The sequence below is a fragment of the Mustela nivalis genome (genome assembly GCF_964662115.1).
Source record: "Mustela nivalis genome assembly, chromosome: 1".
Taxonomy (NCBI): Eukaryota; Metazoa; Chordata; class Mammalia; order Carnivora; family Mustelidae; genus Mustela; species Mustela nivalis.
In genome coordinates, this window is record NC_139020.1 from 164,530,180 (window position 1) to 164,556,910 (window position 26,731).

The 26,731-nt window shown below is 38.1% G+C and overlaps 1 protein-coding gene across 27 annotated transcripts in view; it reads right to left on the reverse strand.

Annotated features, from left to right (window-relative positions):
• The window catches only part of ATG7 (autophagy related 7), a 243,135-nt gene that overhangs the window by 136,900 nt on the left and 79,504 nt on the right, over positions 1-26,731 (reverse strand). For all 27 annotated transcript variants that reach the window (XM_082749199.1, XM_082749192.1, XM_082749190.1 and 24 more), the window contains one exon: positions 25,812-25,892. In XM_082749199.1, the coding sequence (XP_082605325.1) occupies positions 25,812-25,892 (81 nt within the window). The remainder of the gene's footprint in view (positions 1-25,811; positions 25,893-26,731) is intronic.

Here is a 26,731-nt window from a genome sequence, read left to right on the forward strand (position 1 = left end):
AGAGTAGAAAGCCCCCAAACAGGTGGCCTTGCTGTTTACCAGACATTTAAAGAAGAATTAACCAATCTTTCACAAATCCCCCTGAACAACAGAAAAGAAGGAAACATATCTCAGTTCATTTGAGACGGGTATTATCTTGTTACCAGAACCAGACAAAGACATTACAAATACAGAAAACCAAAGACCAATGCCTCTTGTGAATATAAGTGCAAGTATCTTCACCTAAAATATTAGCAAACTGGGGCACCTGGCTGGCTCAGAAGAGCACATGACTCTTGATCATGGGGTTGTGAATTTGAGTCCCATGTTGGGTGTGGAGATTACTTAAGTAAATTTAAGAAAAAAAAATTTTAATTAGCAAACTGAATCTCCAGCAATGTATAAAAAGGATGACACACCATGACAAAATGAGACTTATCCCTGGAAAGCAAGGCTGGTTCAACATATGGAAATCTATGTAATACATCACATTAATAGAGTAAGGAACAAAAATCCACATCATTATCTAAAAAGGGCACAGAAAAAGCATTTGACAAAAATCCAACACCATTTCATACTAATAAACAACAAGCTAGTAATAGAAGACAATTTCCTCAACTTGCTAAAGGGCATCAATAAGCATTAATACTATACTTAATGGTGAAAGACTAAGAGCTTTCCCAGTAATATCAGGAATAACACAAGGATTCCTGCTGTTGCCACTTCTATTCAACATTGTATTGGATGTTCTAGTCAGGGCAATAGGCAAGAAAAATAAAAGCATCTGTCTAGATTGGATCTGAAATAGAAAGGAAAAAGTAAAACTCTACTTCCAGAAGACATGATCTTATACATGGAAAAGCCTAAGAAATCCACAAAATGTTAAGAAAAAAAAAAAAAGTAAGGACTCCTACTCTTGAGTACAAGAATACATTCTACTCTTGTAGGATATAAGAGCCATATACAAAAATCAACTGTATTTCTATACACCAGCAATGAATTATTCAAAGAAGAAATTAAGAAAAACCACTCCATTTAGGGGCGCCTGGGTGGCTTTGTCGGTAGGGCATTTGAATTTTGATTTCAGCTCAGGTCATGATCTCAGGGTTGTGGGATTGATCCCCGTTGGGGGCTCCATGCTCAGGGAAAGTCTGCTTCTCTCCCTCTGCTCACACTCTTTTTCAAATAAATAAATAAATAAATAAATAAATAAATAAATCTAAAAAGGAACAAGAGGAGGAAGAAGAAGAGGAGGAGGAAGTAGAAGAATGAGAGGGAAAAGGAGAAGGAAAAGAAGACCACTCCACTTGTACAACATCAAAACACATCTAGGTGTAAATTTAATGAATGAAGTGCAATACAAATACACTGAAAACTACACTGAAAAAAGAACTAAATAAATACAAGGACATCCCAAGTTAATGGATTATAAGACTTAATGTTAGTAAGATAGCAATATAGTCCAAATTGATCTAATATTAAGTGCAATCCCTAGCTGGCTTTTAATAAGTGAGGACAGATACTGACAAGCTGATCCTAAAATTCATATGGAAACCTAAGGGACCTAGAACAGCTAAAATAATCTTGAAAAAGAATTATTCCAAGACTTACTAAAGGGTAAGTATTGGTTACTAGATGGCACTAGCATAAGGATAGACATACAGATCAATGGAATAGAGTGCAAAAATAACCCTTACATTTTTGGCAAGCATAAAAGATAATTTAATGGGGTAAAAAATACTCTTTTCAACAAATAGTACAGCAACAATCAAATATCTACATGCAAAAGAATGAAATTAAGCACCACATACAATATACAAAAATTAACTGAAAATGGATTATAGATCTAAATTTAAGTGCTGAAACAGTTAACTCGTAGAAGAAATCAGAATAAATCCTTATGAGCTTGGGTTGGACAACAGTTTCTTAGATGTGGCAACAAAATCCCATAAGAGGCTCAACCCCTTCCACCCCACCCAAATTAGGATGTCATCAATATTAAAAACTATTGTGCTTCAAAGGTTACATCAAGAACGTAAAAAGACAAGCCACAAAATAGGAGAAAATATTTGCAAATTACATATCTGATAAGGGTTTGGTATCCAGAATATATAAATAATTCTTAAAACTTCTCAATAAAAAGCCAAAACCCAAAATAAAAACCCGAATAATTTAACAATGGACAAAGGAACTAAATGGACATTTCCCCCCAAAAAGACACACAAATGACCAACAAGCACATGAACAGATGCTCAACACCAGCGGTCATTAGGGAAATGCAAATCAATACCACAATGAAATACCACTTCACACCCAGTAAGATAGCGCCAATAAAAAAGAGACAAAAACAAGTGTTGACAAGAAGATGGAGATCGAAATCCTCCTACACTAATGGGAATTTAAAATGGTGCAGCTGTTGTGGAAAACAGTTTGGCAGTTTTATAAAATGTTATACAGAGTTACTATATGACCTAATAATCATACTCCTAGGTATATACCCAGGAGAACTGAGAACATATGTTCACACAAAAACTTATACACAAATGTTTATAGCAGCATCATTCATAAAAGCTGTCAAATAGAAACAACACGGGACGCCTGGGTGGCTCAGTGGGTTAAGCAGCTGCCTTCGGCTCGGGTCATGATCCCGGCGGCCTGGGATCGAGTCCCACATCGGGCTCCTTGCTCCGCAGGGAGCCTGCTTCTCCCTCTGACTCTGCCTTCCACTCTGTCTGCCTGTGCTTGTGCTCGCTCTCACTCGCTCTCTCTCTGACAAATAAATAAATAAAATCTTTAAAAAAAAAAAAATAGAAACAACACAATATTCATCAGTTGATGAATGGATTAAAAAATGTGGTATATCCAATTAATGGAATATTTTTTAGCCTTAAGAAGAAGAGAAATACTGACACATGCCACATTACGGATGAACCTTGAAAGCATTATGCTAAACGAAGGAAGCCTTTTGCAGAAGTCTACATGTATGGTTCCATTTATATGAAATGTCCAGAATAGGAAAATACATACAGATAGGAGATTAGTGCTTGCGAGGGTCTGAGGGAAGCTGGGAATGGGGAATGACTACTATTGGCATTGGGGTTATGGTTTTGTTTGGGGTGATGAAAATATTCTAATTAGATAGTGTGATGGCTGCACAAGCTTGTGAATATACTTAAAAAATCAAGAATTGTACACTTTAAAGTGAAGAATTTTATGATATATGAATTGTGTTTAATTTTTTTTATTTTTAAAGATTTTATTTATTTATTTGACAGAGAGAGACATAGCAAAAGAGGGAACACAAGCAAGAGGAGTGGGAGAGGGAGAAGCAGGATTCCCGCCGAGCAGGGAGCCCGATGTGGAACTCAATCCCAGGACCCTGGGATCATGACCTGAACCAAAGGCAGATACCCAATGACTGAGCCACTGAGGCACCCATAAATTGAGTTTTAATAAGATAAAAGACCTATATGAACTGTTAGTATGAGGATTCAGTGTAGAGTGTCTGTAAAGCAGATTGAGTAATAAAAAACACTATCTGGAAGGAAGAATTGAGGGGTGGATTGATGGATGGATGCACTTAACCTTCCCCCCATCGATTTGTGGACGGCTTCTTAAAAATGTGTCATTTCCAATTAGAGTTGTTTGAAACCAAGTAAGCACGAAGTCTAGTTTATCATCTTAAAAGATGAACAGTACTTCTTAAGATCCTTGCAAAGATAAATATATATAGTGAGGAGAAAGAAAAGAAAAAGGAAGGTCTCCTAAGAAGGTTTCACAACCTTCAAGTTTTGGATAGTGGTAGAAGATCAAAGAACCACAGCAGACCCTTTGTGGAAAAATTAATCTGCTTCACCTCCCCCGACCCGAAAAAAGAAAAGCTAATCGGACACAATTTCATCTAAATCTAAAATAGCTACTCTAAAAACTACAAAACACTTATGAAAGAAGTTGAGGAAGACACAAATAAATGGAAAAACATTCTATGCTCATGGATTGAAAGAATATTATTAAAATGTCTATGCTACCCAGAGCAATCTACATATTCACTGTAACTCCTATCAAAATAACACCGACATTCTTCACAGAGCTGGAGCAAATAATTCTAAAATTTGTATGGAACCAGGAAAGACCACGAATAGCCAGAGGAACGCTGAGAAAGAAAACCAAAGCTGCTTTTGGGCATCACAATGCTAGACTTCAAGCTATTTTACAAAGCTGTGATAATCAAGACAGTATGGTATTGGCATAAAAACAGACACATAGATCAACGGAAAAAACTAGAGAACCCAGAAATGGACCCTCAACTCTATGGTCAATTAATCTTCGACAAAAGAGGAAAGAATATCCAATGGGGAGAAAAAAGTGCCTTTAATAAATGGTGCTGGGAAAACTGGACAGTTACATGCAGCAGAATGAAACTAGGTCAATTTCCTTACATCATACACAAAGATAAACATTCAAAATTGATGAAAGAACTAAATGTGAGACAGGAATCCATCAAGAGAAGAACATAGGCAGCAACCTCTTTGAACTCGGCCACAGCAACTTCTTGCTAGACATGTCTCCAAAGGCAAGGGAAACAAAACCAAAAATGAACTATTGGGACGTCATCAAGATAAAAAGCCTTTGCACAGCAAAGGGAACAGTCAACAAAGCTAAAAGGCAACCTACAGAATGGCAGAAAATATTAGCAAATGACATATCAGATAAAGAGCTAGTATCCATGATCTACAAAGAACTTATCAATCTCAACACCCGATAAACAAATAATCCAGTCAAGAAATGGGTACAAGACATGAACAGACATTTCTCCAAAGAAGATACACAAATGGCCAACAGACACATAAAAAATCAACAACATCACAGTTCAACATCACTCAGCATCAGGGAAATACAAATCAAAATCACAGTGAGATACCACCTCACACCAGTTAGAATGGCTAAAATTAATAAGACAGAAAATGACAAATGTTGGCACAGATGTGAAGAGGAACCCTCACTGTTGGCGGGAATGCAAGCTGGTGCAGCTGCTCTGGAAAACAGTATGGAGGTTCCTCAAAGTTAAAAATCGAGCTACCCTAGGACCCAGCAATTGCATTACTAGGGATTTACCCCAAAGAATAAATGCAGTGATCCAAAGGGGCACCCACACCCCAATGTTCATTGCAGCAATGTCTGCAATAGCCAAACTGTGGAAAGAGCAGAGATGTCCAAAGACAGATGAATGGATAAAGATATGGTATATATAACAGAATATTACTCAGCTATAAGAAAGGATGGACACTTAACCATTTACATTGACATGGATGGAATTGGAGGTCCAGTTGAGTGAAATATGTCAATCAGAGAAAGACAACTATCATAGAGTTTCACTCATACGTGGAATGTAAGAAATAGTGCAGGGGATCATAAGGAAAGGGAGGGAAAATTGAATGGGAAAAAATCAGAGGGAAGAAAACCATGGGAGACTCTTACCTATAGGAAACAAACTGAGGGCTGCTGGAGGGACAGTGGGTGGGGAGATAGGTAATTGGGTGATAGGCATTAAGGAGGCCACGTGATGTGATGAGTACTAGGTGTTATATGCAACTGATGAATTATTGAATACTACATCTGAAACCAATGATGTACTATATGTTGGCTAACTGAATTTAAATTAAAAAAAATCTAAAATAGCTCTCTTTTTAATTCTATCATAAAAGCAAAATAAACTATAATAACAATAACAATAATAATAATTTGACCTTACAAAATTGTGTTGCTTAATAAGCATGATATTATAATGATCAGAATATTTACAAATAGATGATCTGACCAACTAATCTAATCTTTTTAGACTTACACAATGGCAGGTCATAAATTTGAGGAGGGTTTATTTTAAATATGGACAAAAGTCAACAAGGAGATGAACTGTAAAAATGCTAATAAGAAGCCTTTCTAAGAAAGACTATTACCCAAGCCACTCAATACATTCATTTGGATATTTACAAAGCCTGCTCCAGGATATAGGCTTCTTGGGGACATTCACTATGTTTCTGTATGAGAAATATCCCATTTTTTTCTCATCTTTTTTGTTGTGGTAAAATAAATATAAAAAATCTTCCTTCTTAAATATTTTTAAGTGTTCAGGTCAGTGGCCTGAGTGGCATTAAGTACATTAATGATTTCTGCAACCATCCCCATCACCTTCCATCTCCAGAACTCTTTTCATCTTGCAAAACTGAAACTCTACACCCATTAAATGCAAACTCACCATTTTTCTCCCCTAGCCCTGGTAACCACCATTCTACTTTCTCGCTCTAGGAATCTGACTATTCTAAGTACCTTATTTAAGTGGAGTCATGCATTTTTTGTCTTTTTGGGACTGGCTTATTTCATTTAGCATAATATCCTCCAGGTTCCCCCATGTTGTAGTGTGTCAGAATTCCCTTCCTCTGGAAGACTAAATAACATTCTGTTAAATGGACAGACCACATTCTGTTTGTTGATTCTTCTATAGATGGACACTGGGGTCCTTCTGTGTTTTAGCTATTGTGAATAATCCTGCTATGAACAAAAGTGTACAGGGGTGTTATTTTTGCCAAGGAGATAATCAAATATTCACTGTAATGCACAATTTTTGCAGAACTACTTTTATACTTGTGATATTCATTCTTTGGTCTCAGGCTTATTAATACCTAATGCTTTGTTGGTTTGTTTTTATTGTATCATTTCATTATTATTCTAATTTATATAACCAGGTTGGGGAAAAAGAACTGGATTACCTTACCTATTTAAGTATTAACACTAATATGTAAAAGAGAAATTTTTCACCCCAATTAAATATAAATAACTCAAGACAAAAAAAAACCTAAAAAATACAAAAGTAAAACATGTACATTAAGTATAAGTTGGTTTCAAAAAAAAGTGTAAGTTGGTTTCTTAAGTGACCTTCTTTCATCCCATCATCTAAGCTTGTTGAGTTGTCTGACTCAACAATGCCTAAACAGAAGGAATCAGACAAGAACTCTCTCTACTTCTCTATATTCTCATCTGAACACAAACAAGCTTAAATACCCACCACCTTAAAAAATATAATCTCTCTTGATAATCTGTCTTATCACCTTCCCCCAATGACCTCAACAGTAAAAAATGTCATCGAAAAATTTATATTTCATTCTATGAATAGAGGAAAAGAAGGCAAAGAGAGATTATAATTTTATCTACTGTGAATACCAGTCACTACTTTAAAATGAAATTTTTAGGGACAGAGCTTTTCTTTCTCATATAAAGAAATATAACCTAAGTCATATTTTTTCATGACTATAATAAACTAAAGATATTCTTTGAAGGATCGTTTGGAGGATCTCAGGACATTAAAAAGAGTACACTTGAAACCCTGATGTAACAAAGTACATACAGCTTTCTAAAGTCATTCTTCAAAGGCACAAGAACTAGAGTCTTGGTCTGAAAGCACACATCAGAATCCCCTAGAGACCACATCCCCAGTTCCTCATTAATTAATTAAGAACTTGCATTTCTTGTGAGTTTCCATAAGACATGGATGCTGTGGGTCATAGGACCACACTTTAGAACACATCTTCTTTCTCTAAGCAGGAGGACCTTCTTTTAGACTCAACCCATGAAGAAGCATGTATGTTCCCTTAACATTAAAAACTCATCTTTTGCTGTTCCTCCTAAAAGAAATTACTGTGTGATACTATTTATTTAGTAGTTTTAGTCAATTCCTTTAATAAACTCTTTGTGGTAAAAAGGTTTTAGGTGCCCTGCATAGAGAGCCAGCTCTCATTAAGAAAATTATTACCTCAAGTGACTTTGTAATGTGTGAATATTGGTTCAGTGACTTTCTTTTCATTCTGGAACTGAGACTTATACAAGCATATATTTGGCAGGCAAGGTCCATTGAGAAAAACTAGGCATTTGATTATATTATTTCATATATTATTCTCTAACTCCACCTGCATGGCCCTTTATGTCACTGCCATAAACTAATAGCCTTTGACTGGAAATAACCCAGACACAGGTATGGTTTGACTCATGGAATATTTGGGGGAAAACACATACTTGAATTAAAACAAAAAAATCAGATGCTTTGATTTTAGAATTCAGATTTCCATTTACTCTTAAAACAAACAAACAAAAAAAATAGAAGATCTGGCAACACTACTCCCAGATTTCTACTGGTCAATGATCAGTTAGAGTTGGACCCTAGCTGCCCCTCAGAGAGAACCTGAGCTCTAGCTGGTCATAGTCTGCATTCATTTTCTGTCATCTTCACACTAGTTCACTCCATTCATGTATTTATTGGCCTGCCCTATAGGCTTGTATATGTGGAAGCCCAGCATAAGAAGGAATACGTGGTAGAGTCTCAACTTCGGAAAGTATTATACTCTGGCTTAAATAAAGTATGGTATAGGTAAGCTCCTTTGGAGTCAATCCCTTATGGCCTAAGCTTGTTGAGCTGTGTGACCTACCAGTAGGCCACCTCTACTTTTGCGTTAGAAACATTCAGCCTAGAAGGACCCATTCTCTAAAAAGCAGTGTGTCAGATTAAGACTCTTTCGTGTATAGCCAAAAGAATAATGTAAATGATTTTCAGGTGTGAACCTGAAAACACCTGCAAGCACAAAGCTTATACATTATTTTAATCTTTTGGTCATGAAATAAAACATTATATATAACATTATAACATATAATGTATATAATATATAACATATAACATTAATATAATGTTATAATATAACATTAACAGACATAAACCATTACAGCTTAAAATACTATCAAGAACACCAATACGTCAGAAGTCCCTACAAAGCCCACTTTACAATCACAACACCCCACTTGCCTCTCTGAGGTAAACACTGACTTGTAGGATAACCACTTCCTTATTCTTTTTAATTCTTCCACCTAAGTGTGCTTCCTGAACACCATCCCTTAGAGCTCTACTATATTTGAATGCTGAACTCAGACATTTATTCATTTGTATCTGACCTTTAAAAATTTAATACCATGTTGGAGGCACCTGGGTGGATCAGTTGATTGAGCATCCACTCTAGGTTTTAGCTCCAGTCATGATCTCAGGGTCATGGGACTGAGTCATAAGTCAGGCTCTGAGCTCAGTGGGGAGTCTGCTTGAGATTCTCTCCTTCTCCCTCTCCCCACCTTGCACATATGTGCATGTGCTCTCTGTGTAATAAATAAACTCTTTTAAAACATTTTTTAAAATTTTATTTTAAATTTATTTTAAAGTTTTATTTGACAGACAGAGATCACAAGTAGGCAGAGAGGCAGGCAGAGAGAGAGAGGAAGGGAAACCGGCTCCCTCGATCCCACGACCCTGAGACCATAACCTGAGCCGAAGTCAGGTTATGAGCCACCCAGGCGCCCCTAAAACATTTTTTTTTTAAAGAGTTTATTTATTTCTTTGACAGAGATCACAAGTAGGCAAAGAGGCAGGCAGAGCAACAGGGAGGAAGCAGGCTCCCTGCTAAGAGAGTCTGTTGCGGGGCTTGATCTCAGGACCTGAGCTGAAGGCAGAGGCTTTAACTCACTGAGCCACCCAGGTGCTCCACATTTTTCAATACTATGCTAAGATACATGCTAATTGTGTTCTGTTTCCACTCTTGGCTTTGTTCATCTTTTTTTTTTTTTTTTAAAGATTTTATTTATTTATTTGACAGAGAGAAATCACAAGTAGATGGAGAGGCAGCAGAGAGAGAGAGAGAGAGAGAGGGAAGCAGGCCCCCTGCTGGGCAGAGAGCCCGATGCGGGACTCGATCCCAGGACCCTGAGATCATGACCCGAGCCGAAGGCAGCGGCTTAACCCACTGAGCCATTCAGGCGCCCCGGCTTTGTTCATCTTTTTTTGCTCTTTAGTTTCTACCTTTGGCTTGTTTGTATTTGTTATGCTGCCTTTTCTGACCTCCTGGGATAAATATTTGCTCATTAATTTTAGGCCTTTCTTTTTCTTTTAAGACTATCCATTTTCCTATTAGATTACTCCTTTACCTATAGCCTATAAATTTTTACATGAAATACTTATCACTCACTTAAAATACTTAATTTTCATATCTTCCTTTTTTAAGATTTAAGAGAGAGAGAGAGAATTCGTGCACATACACAACTGGAGGAGGGGCAGAGAAAGAGGAGAAGCAGACTTCCGGCTGAGCAAGGAGCCTGACGTGAGGCTAGATCCCAGAACCCTAGGATCATGACCCAAGCTGAAGGCAGACACTCAACTGACTGAGCCCCCCAGGCACCCTCCATTAAATCTTCTTCAATTCATGACTTTTTTAGGGGCATATTCTTGAATTTCCAAGTAAATACATGGGGATGATTTTCTAGTTATCTAGTTACTACTGATTTCTAGCATAATTACATTGGGATAAAAGTAAACATTCTGTATAAGTTTTGATCTTTGATATTTGTTGAGACTTGCTCAATGACCCAGGCTATGGTAAATTCTTGTAAAATATTATATGTGTGGTTGACAAGAATAGGTACTTCAGTTTGGTATAATGTGTTCACTAGGCTTCTTATCATGTTGATCAGATTTTCAATTACCAACACTGACCTTTTCTTGTATGCATCTGTGAGACAATAGAAAAAAATAGAAAAAATATATATATTGATCTCTGCCCCCAGTCTCTGGCGCAGACCTCCTGAAATCTTTATAATTTACTAAGTGATAAGAGCACTCTTACCTTGTCTTTTATATTTCCCATATTTTTGTCTCTTCATGCTTCACCTTGAATAGATTTTTTCATACCAATTTTTTTCTGGTCACTGATTTTCTCTATAAGCCTATAAACTATACACTTTGTTTTTATACTTTGGTTGTAGAATTTAATTTTTTTTAATGTACAAAGCCACATTCTAAAGTTCTCAGTCCCTGCTGAAACTAAAGTTTGGCTTTTATTTAATTCTACAAATGTAGTACATTATAGTCTGCTTCTGATAATTTCAGTATCTAGAATCTCAGAGTCTATTTCTGTTGTCTGTAGCTTCTGTTAGTTCTTGTGTTTGGTATCTTCTTTCTTTGTGTACCTGGTTACCTCTGATTATGGCTGGAAACTATAGTTGAAAAATTATTTGTGGAAGTAATTTGATTACTTTGATTATCATATTCTCCTTTAAGATTTCATTGCTTTTACCTGGCTCCTCTGGGCATTAGCTACATGCAGTCATCTTAATCCAAGTCAACTTTAAAGTTTGTGGGCCACTCAGATAATGTGAAACAGAGCTGCAGTCAATGTGAGTGTTGGTTTACTTCCAGTTACAATTACACCTCAGTGTATCTCTTCAGGGAGACCCAGCTCAAAGTGGGGAATGGTTTATCAGACTTCCAAAGCTTGACAAGATCCAGACTATAGTTTTTAACCTTGAAAAGATACCAAAGGTGATCTCAGGCTCTCAACTTCCTCTTCTTGATCAGCAAATGCCCATAAGATAAAAGAGCCCCCAATGTCAGGTTAACTCCTCTCTGTCACATTCTCTCGTAAATCTCAACTTAATAATTCTTCATAATTTATTAGTTCTTAGACGTTTTAGAATATTCAAAAACAATGATATATCTAGTTTCTTTGTGTGACTGCAGTAAAAGAAGTGGTTTGAATTATATGGCTTCCCATGAGTTAAATTACTAATCTTCCAACATTCTTTTATGTATTATATCCTTAGCACATGGCCTAACCTTGTCCATACCTGCCCCAAAGTGAAAGCTCTATGGTATTCCTTGAAGATCAGGATAGGTATTCCTGGTAGCAGCCTTTTAGTATAGAGGCACTATAAAGAATTAAGGTTCAAGTTACAATTCCTATAATTCCTCTGTGACCCTGGACAAAGATTTCTCTGCAAATTGGGTGGGAGATACTTCCATGCATATCAGAAGATTAGATGGAGGAATGGAAAAGAGCTTGAAAAAGCCTATAAAACTAATTCTGTTTCTCCTCCCCACAGGAGAACTATTCATCCATGGCTCTAGTTAACTCATCATAGTAGGCCAGTGGTCAACTGACATTTCAGGTCACTCATTAATGGCTAGCAACATTATGCAAGACACAATATTCCAGGTGCAAATAAAGAGATAGATAATGTTAGGTTATAATTTATTTTAAAATACTTCAGCATACATAGTGTGTACATGAATAATGTGCACTATATATTCTCTACATCCTAAGGGTAGTTACTTAGTATTTGAGGCACCCTAATGAGGAATGTATCATCTAGGTGTAGATCACATCTAAAAGACTAAGTAGAAGAAATCCAACTTCCCAAATCGGAGTATACTAATTATAGCTACCTAAATTGACACTGGAGGGTTTTCCTAGTGAGTATAAAGGAGGAGGAAGAGGAATAATTTTTCTGATGAAAATAATAGTGCTCAAGATATATGGGCTGGATGGAAATATAATCTTATATGCATGAGGATTCTAAAAATCTGGCAAACCAGGCAGCCTACCATTCTTTGCAGTGGCACTCTGGGCCTAAGCTTCTGTTCCTGGGTCTGGACAGTTAATAGAAGAGTTCATCACCTGATATGACTGAAAGATCAGATATATCCTTTAACGAGAATATGTTTGTATCTTTCTCTACTGAATATCTGATGTGAGATACATATGAAAAAGATGAGTTTGGGCTTTTCTCAGTCTGTAAGAACTGGCTGACCAGCTTTTGTGTCTGTTTACTAATAAATGTTCACATGTGTGGCAAAATTTGGTCCAAGACTTGACTTTATCGTTACAAACCACATGGTAGCAAGATAACCTGTAACCATTGGAAGCTACCAATTTCTACCAAGAAGATTAAAATGCAGTTTAGTTTGCAACAATTATGGTGCATCAAATTTCCCAAATGGATCCTGCTGGGAAATAACCTCAAAGCAGGAACATCATGCTGATTAAGCTAATGTACAGACTTGCCATCCTGGACCATCCAAGAGAAAGGCTGTTTCTCTTCAGTAGGAAAACCACAGGAAGCTACAGAGACAACCTTGGGGTGTGGGTTTTGCTGGGCCTGGAAGCCTGCCAAAAATACTATCACTCTGTCTCGGCCCCTGTAATGCAATGATACCCAAATTTTTTGTTGTTGTTGTTTGTTTGTTTTTAATAACTTTTTCCCACTGATTGCCCCCAAACCACCTGGACTCTGTATTTTATTCAAAATGATGTCATTTAAACAATATCTGTATTTAAAGGAATAGATAATGGGAGGCAAGTATTCTATTTCCATAAGCAGATGAAAAAAAGAAGTATTTGCATTTTTAAAACAGTACTGTCTTAGATTCTTAGCAGCTGCATGTCCCTACCTTCCAAACGTTTTTAAAAAACACTTAAGCTGAAAATTAACTAAAACAGCCAAGTGAACTTTTGTCATAAACAACTCCTTTAAGAAAAACTTTGAAACTCCCATCCCTGCCCCCCCACACCTGTGCCGGAAGGCACCTAGAGGTTGCTCTAGTGCACATAAATTTTCCTGATGTCACAGTCTGAAATACATTCTTCTGGGTCAGGATTCTCCTTTAAAAGGACAAGTCTCCTAGTTGGTTTACCAAGTTTAACCAACCAGTCCTCAGAACTGCTAAAAATTTTACATGGAATCTTCCCCACCCCTACTCTTCCAGAGACAGTACAGTGGAATTCTATTAGTGTTATTCCTGCCACATCATTGTCTGGGAGATGCTTAATATGGTAGGTAAGTGAACTGAGAGGGTTGGAAATCGTGGACCTCTGTGTCATTTCGCTGATCCTAATGAGCTCTTGGCTGGGGTAAGATGGGGTAGCCCTCTTGCTGGACACTTTCTGGGAAGCTTGAAAAGGACACTGAGAAGACATCCACAAAATGGTACCAAAGAGAGAAACACTGCAGCATCTGACAGGATGAAGCCAACTCTTCATCCACTTACAGCCATAATATGGAAAGGCAAGATGCTTGGGGCTGGAGAAAGGCTTCCGAGGAACAGTGTGGAACAAGGGCAAGAATAACAGCGCTGGCAGAAGCAGGCCTGGCGCTGTCAGAGAACCACCATCCTAAGTTTCTTATGCCCCTGCCCTCTAAGGGCAAAGAGGAATTCACAATTCAGAGACAACAGTCAAGAAGTCTTTCCCAAGGTCATGCCAGCTCATCTAAAGTTGTGGGCCTGATACGAGTCCCAGATACCTACACAGGAACTTCAGCAAGTAAGAGGATTCACCTCCTCTCCTAGGGCACATTCCCAGGAACATTAAACCTCAGCTTCATTCTGGTTAATAATGAAACCCCTAGATTAAATGCCTACGTGACAAGAAAAGTGAAAAGGAAAGAAAAAGACAAAGAATCTAATACCTTGCATATTTGCTCACCTCTTGAGGCCATGCCCTTTTAAACGAATTGCTCATCCTTTTTTGGTTCCCTAACCCTTTTCAGCCTCTAAGGATAGAAAGACTTTATGGCTATAAATTACTAAGTGAGCCTATTTATGAAAAGAAATGGGAACGACATCTGATTTCTGCTTATAAGAAGGAGCAATTAAGAAGATTTATAGGGGGCGCCTGGGTGGCTCAGTGGGTTAAGCCACTGCCTTCAGCTCAGGTCATGATCTCAGGGTCCTGGGATTGAGTCCCGCATCGGGCTCTCTGCTCAGCAGGGAGCCTGCTTCCCTCTCTCCCTCTCTCTGCCTGCCTCTCCATCTACTTGTGATTTCTCTCTGTCAAATAAATAAATAAAATCTTTAAAAAAAAAAAGAAGAAGATTTATAGTACCAGGTGCCTGGGTGGCACAGTCAGCTAAGCGTCTGACTCTTGATTTTGGCTCAGGTCATGATCACAGGGTTACAAGATAGAGCCCCATATAGGGCTCCATGATCAGCCTAGAGTCTGCTTCAGAGTCTCCTTCTTCTTCTCCCTTTGCCCCTCCCCCTGTACTCTCTCACTTTCTCTAATAAATAAAAAACGACAAAAAAAAAATTTATAGTACCAACTATAGGACACTTGGCACACAGCTCTCATTTAATCTTCATTGCCACTAAAAATATTATCTTAACTATTTTCCACTCAAGTGAAGCACAGAAAGTTTGAGATACTTTTCTTTGGTCACACAGTGGGCAGTGTCATCTCTAAAGCAAGTGACCACTTCAATGGCACAAACCATACTAAAACGTCCTGTTATCTCTCAGCCAGCTCATAGACAGAAAGTTAGCATACTCCAAGTTCCTCGCACTGGAACTTTCATTTATTCAGACCCAAGAACTGAAGCTCTTGCAGCTTTTTAATTCTTGAAGCTTTCCTTGCAAACTGCTTTATCCCTTGATTCACAACATGCAGCTTCAAATTACTTTGAGCCTTCCCAAAATACCAAACCCACCCTTCAGAGGGCAAGAACTCACGAATGCTGAAGCTCTTAAGAGGAAAATATTGTGAGATCTGAAGCAATTTCCCAAGAAGAACATGTCAACTGTTTTGAGTGAGCACAGCAGAACTGAAACAAGCACATTGCCTCCCCCAGGGACACTGTGAAAGGGCCACTTCTTGGGACTTGCAGTCCTTTTGCACAGTGTGATAGGGTGTTGCAGGTCTCATTTTTCAGGTATCAAGGGCCTATTGGAATATTCTTAAAAATAAGCAGTTGAGCGATTAGGCAAAGAACAGCAGATGTTAGGAAATAAAACTGACTCCTCCAATAGAGCCAAGTGACGTGTGTGTTTTTGTTTTCTAACACATTACTCTACTAGGAAGTCAGTTTATACTTGTTTACTTAAAAAAATCTGCTTGCATTATGATTGAAGTCAATTTGTCAGGTCAAATTGAACTAACAGGAAATCTAGATATGGGCCCATAAAGAGTGAAGCCGGGCTCACGTCCCACATTTGGGATATGTGAGAGGTATTAACTCAACAGGGAGTAACTCGACTCAGTTACCACTTGTTACCATCTTTTCCCCACGTCAGGGTCCTTCATGAAAGAGCTGCCATGATAGGGAAATGTCAAGCACAACTAAGAACTGAGAGAAACCCAAATTTTCTCTCCCCTTTACAAAGAACACAAAAATATGCTTTTACATGGATTTCTATCCCAAGCTGGAGTGCTGACAAAGTCCTTGAGAGTATCCAAATGCTCCAGCAAATCCAGAGTCAACTACAAAGATACGAATGCTGTCTAGAGTCATGAAGATGGGTAATCTCTGACTACAGGCCTTGGGACTATGCCACAGAGCCCTCATGGGAGGCGAGGCAGTTATCCTAGAGACTGCCATTCCTCAAGACCCCACTGGATATGCACTCATGAAGTTTTAACACGGTGGTTCTTATGTCTGTTCTCCCACTGACTGTTTACATTTGGCACACTTGCAGCCATTTCAGGATCACAGGGAAGGTATTTTCCAATTTTAGTCTGATGGCTATAAATTCAAGAGGTCGAATTTGGGTCTACCCTTTAATTATCCACTAGGCATTCTAGAAAAAAATATGTTGTCTTTTCTTCCTGGTGAAGAAAAAAGTCTTCAGTTTCTAGGATGAAAAAATTACTTAAAACTAGAGAAGACTCTAGTGATGCCTAGCTGTCTCAGTTTGTAGAACATGTGACTCTTGATCTCAGGGTCATGACTTCAAGCCCCTGTGTGGCATAGAGTTTACTTAAAATTCAAAAGAAATTTTTTAAAAATGAGGGAAAGCTAGATATTCTAGAATTTATCACTGTCATCACGTAAATATCACATAGGCAAGTCATAAGGACAGTAATGTTAGGATGAGGATATTCTCAAACTGTTCGTTCACAACTTCTATGGCAAAAAAGCCTGCAGAGGAACACCTAGGTGGCTCTGCCTTTGGCTCAGGTCATGATCCCAGGGTCCTGCATTGGGCTTTCTGCTCAGCAGGGACCCTGTATCCCCTTTTCTCTCTGCTTGCCTCTCTGCCTACTTGTGATCTCTTTCTGTCAAATAAATAATAAAATAAAATAAAATAAAATAAAATCTTTAAAAAAAAAAAAGGCTGCAGAGATTAAGTTCTTTTAGAAATACCTGGACAGGATACTGGAAGGCCTTCTAGAAAAAATAAAATGGAGACTCTTAAAAATCCTGCAGAAGAGCAAGCAAAACTGTTCTAAGAATCCACTGCCAAAATGTATCCTTTAATAAAATGTTAGGTCATCTTTGATGAATCCCAAAGGCTCCTTGTTTTAATATACCCTGGAAGTGATCTTCCAACATAATAACAAAACATCAAAAGCATCAACTAAAGCAAAGGAGAGAGTAAAAGCTGAAAAAGAAGATCAGAAGGATAAACATTCAGAACGCCGAAATACATAATATTCAGTAATAGTTACCACTTATGGCACAATGATAAATCACACCTCTGCACTAACAGGCAAAGGCATTCTGCGACTGAGTTCCTAGACAGTATAGACTATACTACTTCTTTCTTATCCTGTTTTGCTGTTCATTTATTCATCTATTAAATCATAAACTTTTCCTGACATTCAAAACATTTAATCATTTCCTACCAGTTACTAAAAACTAATTACGCCTTCCAAGCTAGGTATATTTCTTGAGTAAGGATGTTTATATAATTCTGGTATAACAAGTTATTTTATCATGTAATAAATTTTACTATCCTATCTAGAAGGTTATCATTGGAAACCTCAGAGGCTCTTATTCACCCCTATATCATTCAAAATCACAGTATCATGAATTAAGAGGTTTTTTTTTTACATTTTTTAAAAAATTTTTTATTTTTTATAAACATATATTTTTATCCCCAAGGGTACAGGTCTGTGAATCACCAGGTTTACACACTTCACAGCACTCACCAAAGCACATACCCTCGCCAATGTCCATAACCCCACCCCCCCTTCTCCCAACCCCCCTCCCCCCAGCAACCCTCAGTTTGTTTTGTGAGATTAAGAGTCACTTATGGTTTGTCTCCCTCCCAATGAACTAGAGCATATCATGCTTAGCGAATTAAGAGTTCTAATGTTTATTCAAGTGAACTCCTGGGACAGTAGTCATTAAAATAAATTCATGGAAATATTTATCTGGGTATTTTCAGTATTCAGCTTAGTTATATGTTGTATACAAACTCGGTATGTACAAGCATGTACATCCATTAAAAAAATCTCCTATTTCAAACTGATGGCTCCCTTATTTTAAAAACCCAGCAGTTACTACCATGATCCTCTCTCCCTCCCTCCCTTCTTTTCAAAGCTTTTAAGGGTGGAGGGAGAAGTAAAGAAGATAATATAAAATATTTTATGAATATAAAAATAATATAAAACATAAGTTATATTTTATGTAAGTAAAAAGGAAAGAAGAAACATGAGCAGATGATGACTGGGGCTTTGTCCATCAGGAGTCAAATCAATGTACCACTAGAATAGTGACAATGAACTCCTAGAACTCTGAAAGGGTCATCTTAAATGTAACTGGGCCTAAAGAAATGGATTAGCAGATCAAGAGACTCTACAATCTTAGTCATAAAACAAAACTCAGTGGTAGATGAGCTCCTGAATCTCTCTTTACAACAGCTGAGGAAAATGATTCTCCAGAGAGAGATGGCCAACTTTCTAAAGCCATAGAAGAGGTCATGGTGGGGCTGGTTACAACACTGGTTCCCCAGTGTCTTATCCAGAACAGTTTGGGAATGGTATCAAAGAAAAACCCATAGAACAAGGGTGCCTTCTTAGGATCCACAGGCATTTTTCAGGCACTTTATAACACCACTGAAATTGTCTGGAAAATTGTGTATGGCTTTACGTTTTTTGTTTGTTTGTTTGTTTGTTTTTTTTTTTTCAGGGAAGCAGGGTCTGCTGCTTTGGTCAGTCTGAATTAGGTCCAGGGTTCAAAAATTTTAGGTACCACTCTGTCAAGGATGGGCTTGGGGTGCAGGAGGGGAGGAGAGGCTAAAAGTGAATGAGATTAATTCCAAACTAAAAGGAACCCAGATTTTCAACAACCTGAAGATTTTACTTGGGCCAGACAGCCAGTGGAACCATGTAAGATAAACTTTCTGGTCTGGATGGTCAAAGGATCCTATAAGGAAAACATGTGTTCAAGCAAACTTGGATTGTTTGTGACCAAAGGTGACAGGGAGAAGAGCAAGCAGTACAAACTTAACTACCAATTAGGTGGTCTCAGAAGACCACTAGTCAGAAGTAACAAGCAAGGCACAGTTCTCTGGAATCAAGGGGGAAGGTTTTGGCAGCATTTGTCATGAGTAATGATGGAAGGTTTCTGCAGCTTTTCAAAACCAGGGCAGCCTTGACCTTCAGTCAGGCTTCTCATTCTACCTGCTTGTACAGTGAGCCCGGAAAGGGTTCCACATACCCGGGGTGACCTATTTCAATCATAGGGCTCTTTGTTTTCTCATTTCTGATGTCAACATCAGTCCCAGAAGTGGGCAAAGGCCTTGGTACTTGGTCACAGGGAACTAAATACACGTCAGCCATTGCATTTCCCTGGGAAACAGAAAATATTTTCCCTACTCTATGGATGAGGAAATTGAAGCAAAGGGAGAAATGTCCAAGGTTTTTCAAGGAGGTGAAGAGCCAAGAGCTCCGAGGTTAGAGCTTGCAGCTACGATACTCCACACTGGCTCTGGCTGGATATTCTGGCTCCTTTAGGGAACCAAATGGCTCTGGAGATTGGGGAAACACTAGTTGCTAAGCACAAGATGTGCGATACAGTTTACACCACTCAACCATGCATATGAAATCCATCACACATTACAACAGAAGACTTGAAGCCTCACTGGGTAAATGAGATAGGAAAAGGGAACCTGGGGGTTACTCATCATTTTCCAAATCAGAGATTTATGTCCCTTTTGGAAAGGAGAAGGAAAACCTGGCTGCAGCCCAGTTTTGAGTAATATTTGCCACTGAGAAGCTGTATGCAAAAATTCCTGGCACAAACTTTGGAGAGCTCTTCCGATTGGGCTCTGGCCAGTCCTTAAAAATGATTGAGATTTAAAACCCTATCAAATCAGAGAAGCAGGGAGTGTCCTTGGTGCAGAACCATAAACCTCTCTCTCTAAAGCTAATTTCAAACATAAAATAGGAATGTTCAGAGAGAAAAATTATCTACACATACCTCCTTACATAGAAATTTTTTTTTCTTAAGTCAGAAAGGGTAGAGGTCAATGGCTAACCGTGGTCTAAGTGGCTAGAATACTGTTGATTATCTTCTTTAACCTTAAATATATTTTCTGATTTTACTATAATTAAAATAGATTGCTGTGGAATAAAACATAAAATTAACTAAAGAAAATATAAGTGCTAATAGTCAACAGAGAGCCAGAGCTTATCTCATCCAACTGAGTCATTTAACAAAAGAAGAAATGGAGGCAAGCAGAGAGGGAGCACCTTGATTGTGGTCACTCGGGCAGCCTGCAAGGGACTCGGAGCCAAGACCCTGGAAATCCCCAGAACGACTTCCTGGCCTCCACACCACACTGTTGCAGCTGCTGGATTCCTTAGGCTAGGAAACCCCCTAAGCTTGGTGCTAGGTGAGAAACAAGTTTATACGGCATTGTAAAATTGAAAACAGCAGCCTCAAATGTCAGACAAAGTACACTAGATTCCAACTCAAGAATAGCTGAAATTGAAACGGCACTCAGAGAGGACGGTTGGGAGAGAACTGGATGTCTGATGCTCTGTCGCAACGGCTACATTGAACAACTACGTGCTGAACGACTCTGTGCTTTCTTTTGGCTACTGTTGCAATTCCCCATCTACAGGATCTTCCCCTCTTGTTCTGTCTCCCATGTGTTTCTAAAAATTCCTACTCATCCTTTAACATCAACTCCGAAGTCACCTTCTACAACGCCATCCTTGGTCTCTCCTGTTTGAAAAAGTAGTGGTACTAGCACACCACTGCAGGAGGACACACCTTGACCACACAGCGTGTTACTATATAAGTGAGATGACTGCTGCTGCATTACAAGTCTGCTGCATCCTCTAAATAGCATTTATTTTAATCATCTTTGTATCTCTGGCACTCAGCAGGGACTCGAATGGCAGCTGAATAAATGAACACCTGCTAACAGCCATACAGGAAGACTTTAACCTCTTTTTGCATATTCATGACTTGCCTTTCTATCCTCAAAAGGGCATATTTGTTGAACCTGAGGCAACAGATTGCTTTGGAGGAGAGGTTTTTCTTAGTTTAAAAAGCTAAATTGAGTATCATTATTTCACACTTAAGTAACAAAGAAATAGGATAGAGAAACGTTAGGATTATATAGTATAAGAAAAATAAATGGACAGGTTGGCAAAAACAAAAACAAAAACAAAAAACAAAAAACAAACATGTAATTTACTACATGAGGATACCAGCCAAAGTGTATTATTCCTACACCCGCTCTATCACTCAAGGCACGTGTACACAGATACATACAAAAAGTTAATAGCAAGTCACCATGGGAAGTTTAATCATAACCCATCAACAGAAGAGCTCATGGCATGGTAAACACCAAAGTGTATTATTAGGGTTGCTAATTGCTAATTAAAATCCCCAGATCAGGTTTCTGGGCACAGCTTGCTACATCTGTGCAGTGGGCAGGTCCCAGATGGTATGAAAACCAAGACTGGGGCCTGCTTCTTCATGCAAGGCTATTCCTGCAGAATCACAAAGGTTATGGGTGACAGATTGTGCAATGAGAACAATATCCACATGCAGTCATGTCAGGCACAGTCTTGCTCCCGAATATAGATTTGAGATAAGTTTCTAGTCAACTTCCAGGACCCAGAAATTAGGCTATTGTTGCATGAAATACCAGAAAGTGCCTAGCTTGGTATTCGACATACTGGTATTCATCATACTGTCCTCATTCCTCGATATGGTCTGGGAAGGGAGACACAGGGATTTCTTGGAGTGATGGAAACATTCTAGATCTTGATTGAAATGAGGGGTACACGCATGTATACATTTGTCAGAACTTACAGAATTGTTCTCTCTTAAGATTCATGCCTTCCACTGTATATAAATTTTACCTAGAAAAAAAGGACCATGCATAAAAATTGAACTCTAATTAATAGGTTTATTTTCTGCAGTAGTATGAGCTAGCAATTTTGAAACTACTTTCTGTATATGCTAGACTTGAGCAGGGAGTAAATACACGCAGGATAGTAAGAGCCAGGTTTCTCACCGTTGGAGAAGGTAGTTACAAATACAGGAAGCGGGGGAATAACCTCACCAAAGGGGATAAAATACATCATGTGGCTCCTAACATGAAGATACATCATCATGTCTTTGGTAGTTCTGCCAAAATTTTATAACCTGACTCTAATCATAAGGAAATATTAGACAAAATAAAGAGGAGGGAAATGCTACAAAAAAACCAGCAAGACATCACCATGTTTAGGTTAAGAGAAAAAAAAAAAAAAAAAAAAGGCTAAGGAACTTTTCCGGATTGAGAGAACCCAGAGAGACAGAACAACTAAATGCAGGCAGGCTTGATCCAGAACTGGATCCTGAATTGGTCTAGGAGAAAAAAAACCTATAAAGAACATTACTGGTACAAATAACAACATTTGAAATACCGACAGTGGATTAGATGATAGTATTGTGGCAACATTAAACTGCCTGAATTTGAAAATATATTGTGTTTGGGTAAGAGAATATCCTTTTTCTTAGGAAATACACATTGAAGCATTTAGTTGGAAAGGACCACAATGTCTCCAACTTACTCTCAAAGTTGCAAAAAAAAAAGAGAAGGGTGAGGAGGAGGAAGCACGGCGCGAGGGAGGGGAGTGTGCACATACATAAATGGGGCAAAGTGCAAACAAACGGTCAGTCTGGGTAGAGTATAAGGATAAGTATAAGTATAAGTATAAGTATTTTTTCTCTGTACTATTCTTGCAACTTTTCTGTAAGTATAAAATTATATCAAAATATAAACATACCAAAAAATACCCTAACTTACCCCCAAAATATTTAGAGGAAAGGCTAATAATAACTAATTGAGTGTATTATGAGAAATTCTTTCAAGAATATTGGTTTTAAAATTCCATTTTTTTCCCTGCTGGTAGCAATCCACAAAAACTTCAGTTGGCTCTAAGCTCCTTTTCGGGACTAAAAACAACTCATATAGCTTCAAATAAGACTTTTTGAAATTCTGGGGCAGATACTAACGTTTTAAGAAAGTCTTTTAAGACAATAATCAGAAATTGGAATGAAAATGCCTCTTCATTACCCTCCTCCCTCCAGATTCTTCAGTATTTTTTCTGTAAGATGGAACAATTAATCTGGCTACCTGCCAAGTTAAAACCAAACAAGGTAAGAAACTATTTGTGTGTAGATGATTCGGCCTTCCCTGACATAGTAGAGAACTCTATTCTTCCCCACCTCAGGCCTTATAAAAGGTCTATACACACATATAAATATGGTAATAAACAGAGCATATTACTCAGCAGAGCTTATTCTATTTCGCCCATTTTCCCCCCATTTTTTTTTAAAGATTTTATTTATTTGATAGAGAGAGAGAGATCACAAGTAGGCAGGGGGCGAGGGGAGCAGGCTCCACTGAGCAGAGAGCAGGACACAGGGCAGATTCCAGGAAGAGATCATGACGGAGCGAAGGCAGAGGCTTAACACCCTGACGCACCCAGGTGCCCCTAACTCCCCCATCTTTCTGTCTGTATTTGTGTTAAATTAGATATAAGTATGACCTTGGTCCTGAGGGGGCGGGAGGGATGGTGGGGGATGGAGGCAAAAATACCAAACACTACCAAAGGAAAAAATTACTTCATGGATATCAAAGCAGAATTTTTTAAAAGTCATTTTTAGCCCCAAAGAATCTTTTTGAAACAATAACAACTATGATATTACTCAGTATAAAAATATTATGCTAAGTACGCATTAAGAAAAATTCACATGCACAGCGATGAAACTATAATTGGATTTGTCATTTCAAAGTATTAATGTTGGGTTTGCAGATAATAGAGAATGACATTCTCCTAAGCGAATAAAGAAGTTAGCCAAGTAAGTAAATACTGTGTTTCTACTGTAAGGAAATACGTGCACCAGTGAAGCAACCTTTTCAGCACAAAAGAAATTTAATACCCAGACCACATGAAAAGTGATCGCTATGGGAATAGCACAGCTGTTAAAATCCAAAGCAGTTTGTATTAAATTGTCCAGCATGTTTATGTATCTCAGGACTCTCAGAATGACCACCAAGAGGAATTAACTTTGCTAACAAAAAAAGTGATACCTATATTTAGTTTAATGCTTACAATAAGTGTGAAAGCATTAAAACTGCAAAGCAACTCTCTTTCAAAGAATAGAAGGGACCTCAGTTAGCTGGTATGTTTGTGATTCTTTCACAAACAGTATCTCAGGGGCTAATTTAATTAGAAATAGAACAAGAAAGAATGGGTGTTTGCATTTCACTTACAGAACCCAGTTACCTTTATTTCACTGAAATGCCTGGTCTACAAAAAGCCACAGAAAAACTGTGCCAAATGAGTTCAGCATGAAAATTAATACTGCCAAGTTATTCTGAGACCAATTAGCTCAGCCATTCAAAGAAAAAAAAATGTGCTAACTAAAAAGCATATAATTCTAAAACTTGCATTTCTGAACACAGAAGTAGACATCCTTAAAGCCTTGACTTGAACAGAGAGACAAAAAAAAAAAAAAAAAACCACAAAAAAACAAAAAAACAACCGAGCTCGTGGGTCACTACTGAGAAATGGTAAGCTTTAAATCTAAACACTGACTCTTGGGATGCATAATGATAAAACAGCTTAGCTTACTTCTTGAAGAAAAAAAATCACTCTAAATGTTTCAGCACCTAAAATTAACCAAATTTATCAACATTCTCAAATCTGAATTAAGTTTTTAGATTGGTTAGCATTGTGCTTCTCAGCTTCTCATAGATTTACAGACTGAGTAAAGTCCTCCCCCACTAACATACAAGGGGATGGCTGGAGGGAAGCTTATCAACTCAGAGTGGAGAGAATTTCACCAGAATCCAATCCTTTCTGTACTACCAGATGAGTCTCCATGGCAAAAAAAAAAAAAAGTCCTAAATTAGAAGTAAGAGGCGAGGGTTTGGGATTAATGACCCCAAAACCATTTTGCCAATATTTGAACATGAAAATCTTATCGAGAAGTTTGAGTTTTAAAAGCCCATTTTAAATCACTGGGCATCAATGGCTTAAAGAAAATACAAAAGAAAATTAGCTATAAATTAGCTATAAAAATTAGCATACAAAGGAAAGTTAGCTATAAATACACAGTATACAGGCACAAGTAACTCAGACTATCTCTAGGCCTATGAAAAAGTGAGATGCCATCACTGTAGTTTGGAGATACATCAGCCGGTTCCCATTACAATGGAGGACATGCCAGCTCTATTTTTAGAGCCTCTGGAAAGATCAAAGCTGAAGGGGCCCTTTTTATGTGCTCCCTAGCCAGGCCCCTAATCTCTGTTTATTTTTTGTCATTATATAGATCTCCAAAAGACAAACCATGAGGGCTGCCTAGTCATGAGGGCTGCCTAGTATCTATCCCTCCTCCTCTAAGAACACTTAAAAATTGCTCCATGATGGTCCATGTGAGCAAGGAACCTCTGGGTAGGAGCAAAACCTAAAAGTTCACAATCAAGCTAAAATTATTGTGATGCAAGTATTGATACAGAATTACAATATCTAATTCAGTCTCTCTCTGTACTATAAAGCAAACTTTCTCAGGCTGGTTTCTCTGTGAGAATGAATACACATAAATGTCAAATCCCCTCCAGTTTTTTAGACCCCATCCCTCCCCCTCAAAAAAGTCCTCAGTTGGGTTCAGTGCCTCTCGCTGGTAAGGGTAACAGATTAATTTTGAAAAACAAGTCCCTCAAATGCAGAATGACTTACTTTGGAAGAACAAGCTGTACATTTGTCAAACGCCAGACTGACAGGAAGGACATTATCAAATCGTGACAGAAATCCCCGGATCTAAAAACAAAACAGAACAATTGACATCAAGCTCAGAAGGCCCATACCTGTGAAATATATTTGTAGTTTCTGACAAAAAGTGGGGAATAATATGGTGGTCTTGACAGATTACCAGCAAAAATGAAGTACAGCATGGACAGTCTTCCTTGTGCTATAATCAGTTTGAAGAAGAACTATAGCATGTCTTTTACTCCATTAGGAACCTACAAACTTTGTATACAGGATATGATATTGGGTGGGGCTTCACAGGTGAGGCCTGGGGATTATGCCAGGCAGAGGTGGTTCTAAATTTACATCTAGTTATTTGCTTGACTTGGAATAGATAGGGATAAAAATGCAAAACATCACCAAATTTATAGGGAAACAGCGCCACCTCAAGCATAAACTTCTGGACTACAACTAACTGCCATTTTCAAGGAATCAGCTATAACCAGGTTTCAAAAACTAGGATTTAAGTAATTGACTGAGAACATTATACCTCTCTAGAACTATACTTATGCCAAACAGGAAATTTTAAGCTGTTGTGTAGATCAAGAACATACTATTGTGAAAAACATGAATGATAAACTGTTAAGTCTCCACAGGACTTGGCATTTATAGTAAGTCAGACAACATGAATGAATCCTCTCATGAGTTAAATTATTTGATCTTCCCCACTGTCTCCATTTTATGTTGATAAAATTCATATTCAGAAAGGTGACACAATTTGGCTCAGGAAAACAGAAAGTGACAGAGCTAAGATTCAAAAGTAGGCGTCTTTACTCCAAACATGGTCCAGCCTCTTCCTTTTACCTTACCTCCCTTCTTCCCTTTCTCTCATGACATCACAGTTTTGTCTT